We start from the raw sequence: 3678 nt of genomic DNA on the forward strand, positions 1-3678 counted from the left end.
TGACACACTAGAAAGTGCATCAGGTTCAATTCTATTCGCAGTTTCTGTATGTCTTTCATCAGCTGGTCCATGTCTTTCAAGCGATTCATTTCATTCTCTTGGGTGGTTTTAGCGAGCTCATTCATCTTCTGCTTTAACTTTTCAAGCTCCTTTCTGTCATTCATTGTTTCTCCTTTTTCTTTTTCTTTTTCGTCAGCATCACAACTACTCACTTGGTCATCGTCATCATCTCTGTTTTTATTTTCAGCAGGATGTTTTCTATTTTCTGCTTCATTCCTACACTGTTTCTTGTTCTTGTTATACATAGATTCGGTGTAACATTTCTTTTCCTTTTCCTTCACCATATCATTCATCTTCTTCAGAAGTGAAGAGGTTTGCTGGCAATCTCTTTTGTTTCTGTTGTTAAAGACATGAAATCTTCCTCCACATGTCCGAATGATTTTCTGCAGATCTGAGTGAGAATCTTTCAGGTAGTCTTCGATAGGCTTCTCCTCCAGCTCATCCCCTTTGGTGAACAGCACAATCATGTATTTGATGGCTTCATCTCCAAACTCCTTCAGGATATTCATGAATGTTGTTATCTCTTCATTGGTAATTCTGCCAATAGGCAGCACTAAGAGAAACACATGTGGCATGTACCTGTTGATGAATTTGATGATATTCTGCTTCATTTCAGTCTCAAACTGAGAAGAATCACACCATCCAGGAGTGTCAATCACTGTGATTGTTTGCTCATCCACAGTGGACATGCTCATTGAACAGGCTTGAGTGACTCTCTCTGAGCTGGGCGCTGTGTGAAATGCATGGCAACCCAGAAGAGTGTTTCCTGATGCGCTCTTCCCTGCTCCTTGCTTTCCCAACAGAATAATTGTCAGCTCCTCCATGCCCAGCCTTTCATTGACAAAGAAACAGAACAAATAGATTTGCATGTCAAAATTAATATGTAGCCTGCTGCTGAACAAAGTATTCAAAGTAAAAACATTATTCATACCTTTTTCTATAAAAAATACAGTACCTTTTAGTCTCTGCGTTCTGTTGTTTCTACTACAATGAAAGTGTTTGATGACTGAGCAGCACATTTATACTCTGAGTGGATGCTCCACCTCCATCTGTAGATGTCACAGACTCTGCACAGGTTTATCAAGAGCCCCATCCACTGGAACTCAATTGACTCAGCAGGTCTTTGTTTTGTGTTTTATATCTCATTGGTTTTTATGACATGGGGGAAATATGTTTCTTGTTTCTCATTATGAAACAAAATATTGATCTCATTATGAGCTGCATATGCAACCACAACTGCTACAATAAATGTGATGAAAAATAGTTTGGAAAGCAACAACAACAAAAAATTTAGCCGCAAACGTCAATCAAGGTCCAAGCACCAATATGCGCATGATTAGGTGATTCAATTGCCCTGTATCTCTTTCAATATAAAGTGCTTTACTGCAAATTCAACAGTCTTGAATCTCAATTGATAAGAAAAGTTTTGATAAACCAGTTTGCAGAAATACATGCTATTCTTGCAAGTTGGAGCACCCCTTATGGGCAGAATCGGATATGACCTGTTGTGCATCCTCAGAATGTCCTCTGGACTATGTGTATCTACGTGTATTTTGTCAAGTTTGGATTTTGCATTCAGAAGATATAAGTCTATTAGTTAAAAGAAGGCTAATTTTTTTGGCTTATATATTTGCAATGTTTAGACGTGCCAAATTTCGAGTCAGATTTTAGTCCCTAAAGTTGCCGATTTATGAACTGCAATGTAAATGGCCTTATTATAGTGCTATCTAGGAGGCACCCAAGTTTAGAGCAATATGGTTCAATCACTTTCTGTGCTTGGGCCCCTAACAATGATTTGCAAGTCTTATCCACGTGTATAAATAAAGTATTCAGTGTCAGAGTCAATATAAATCTGCATGAAAGAAATGTATTGCTATTGCTGCAGGGCTTTAAATATTGCATTACAGAAAAGTATGTCAAAGCTGGTTAAAGATACAACATAATTTCCTTAATAACATACAAATGTCGTCAAGCTGGTCAAAAATTCAAATACATTTCGGGCATGTGTTCTTCATACAAATGTTTAATTTATTCAATTTAAATGCCTTTTTGTTTAATTTATTTTATCTTTGTATTGGTCCAATTCAATTTATTTCAGTATATAAGAAAGTGAGTCAAAAATCTACACCTTAGAAACAAAAAATAAAGGGCATGTTTTGTTATGATATTATAAAGAAGTGATTTTTTCAAATCACTCACTGCTCTGCACTTTTAACTTAACATGCACACTGAGAGAAGCAGAGCACAGCATTTACACTCTAACACATCTCAGGTCTCTTCTTGGCTGCCCGGCAGCGGAGAACTTTGAGGAAGCTGTCAATTTTGTGGGAGTCCCTGCGGAAACAGGACAGCAGGAAATGGAAATTGACAAGTTGAGAAGTTTTATCCTGGCCAAGGCTGTTGATGTAAAAAGGGAGAGAGGACAGGTTGTCTGAAGTTGAGCCCATCTGTAGAGAAGAAAACACGGACAGTTGACAATGTATAAAACAACCCTGCTTAAAAAGATTTCTTTCAATGTTTTTATCCAGACATCATTCATTTTTACTTCATACTGCCCTCCTGCAATCATCATTCACAATATACACACTGTGAGCTGTTCTTTCAAGTGCAATCACCTTGTTAAAGACGTGCTCCAGACCTGCTTCCAGGCTGTTGATGTTGTCCTGCAGCTCTTTGGTTTTGCTGTTAATGGTGTTGTGTTCTGGATGTGCCAGGCTGGACGCCTCAGAGGAGAGAAGGGCGAGGGGATCGGACCACGCCAGCAGCAGAGACCGAGCCAGAGACAGCAACTCATCCTCCTGCACAAACAATCAGATAAAACGTCATTCACTACTTGTCTGATTTGCCTGTAACTAACTACAATTGTGACCACAAGTGGGAGATGTTTACTCATAGTTGACACTGCACATTAAAGGGTTAGTTCACCCCCCAAAAAAGTAAATCCATCTTGTTCCAAGTCCATAAGACTTTCAAGCCAATGAGGTTTCATGAAAGCATGTTTGTAATTCTGCAAGAACCAGTGAGTCAGAGAGGCAAGTATAGTTGAGTTCACATGTATCATATTAATGTGCTCTATGTATGTTTTGATTAATGCTCACATGTGAATAAAAACCTAAATTAAATCTATTCATAAAGTGATGATGTCTCTCTAGAGGACTTAAACAGATTAAACAGCTTGATTCATATAGATTTCTTTTTCAATGTCTTTATAAATTTTCTGAAGTGTCAAAGTTTTGGTAGTATGGATGTTCAATAGAGGAACAGAAATCTCTCATATTTCATTAAAAATCTTCTTTATTTTTTGTTTTGAAGGTTGATGAAAGTCTTATGGGTTTGATCAAGGGTGTGTAAATGACAGGAATGTTTATTTTTGGGTGAAATATGCTGAAAATACATTGGATTGAGACACTCTGAATGAAAAAAAAAACTATTAGGATTTCAAACATTTCCAAGATTTGTAAATTATTTATAGTATATATATAGATACTTCATATAGTACACATTTTTAAATTATGTATTTTTGTATATTTTGTTTTATATAAAGTATTACAGTTACAACAATTTAATAATATATTTTATACAATAAAAATGCATCTTTATATTTGTTTTTAAATTAAT

The 3678-nt window shown here is 36.5% G+C and overlaps 1 protein-coding gene across 1 annotated transcript in view; it reads right to left on the reverse strand.

Moving 5' to 3' along the window:
• Positions 1 to 2143: 2143 nt before the first annotated feature.
• Positions 2144 to 3678, reverse strand: part of LOC107729562 (prolactin-like) — a 2627-nt gene continuing 1092 nt past the window's right edge. Inside the window, exons 4-5 of the mRNA XM_016540127.1 lie at positions 2676 to 2858; positions 2144 to 2507 (exon numbers count right to left, since the gene is read on the reverse strand). Coding sequence (XP_016395613.1) covers positions 2319 to 2507; positions 2676 to 2858 — 372 coding nt within the window. The 3' untranslated portion in view covers positions 2144 to 2318. The remainder of the gene's footprint in view (positions 2508 to 2675; positions 2859 to 3678) is intronic.

This window comes from Sinocyclocheilus rhinocerous, unplaced genomic scaffold (genome assembly GCF_001515625.1).
Source record: "Sinocyclocheilus rhinocerous isolate Xijiao unplaced genomic scaffold, SAMN03320098_v1.1 scaffold697, whole genome shotgun sequence".
NCBI classification, from domain to species: domain Eukaryota; kingdom Metazoa; phylum Chordata; class Actinopteri; order Cypriniformes; family Cyprinidae; genus Sinocyclocheilus; species Sinocyclocheilus rhinocerous.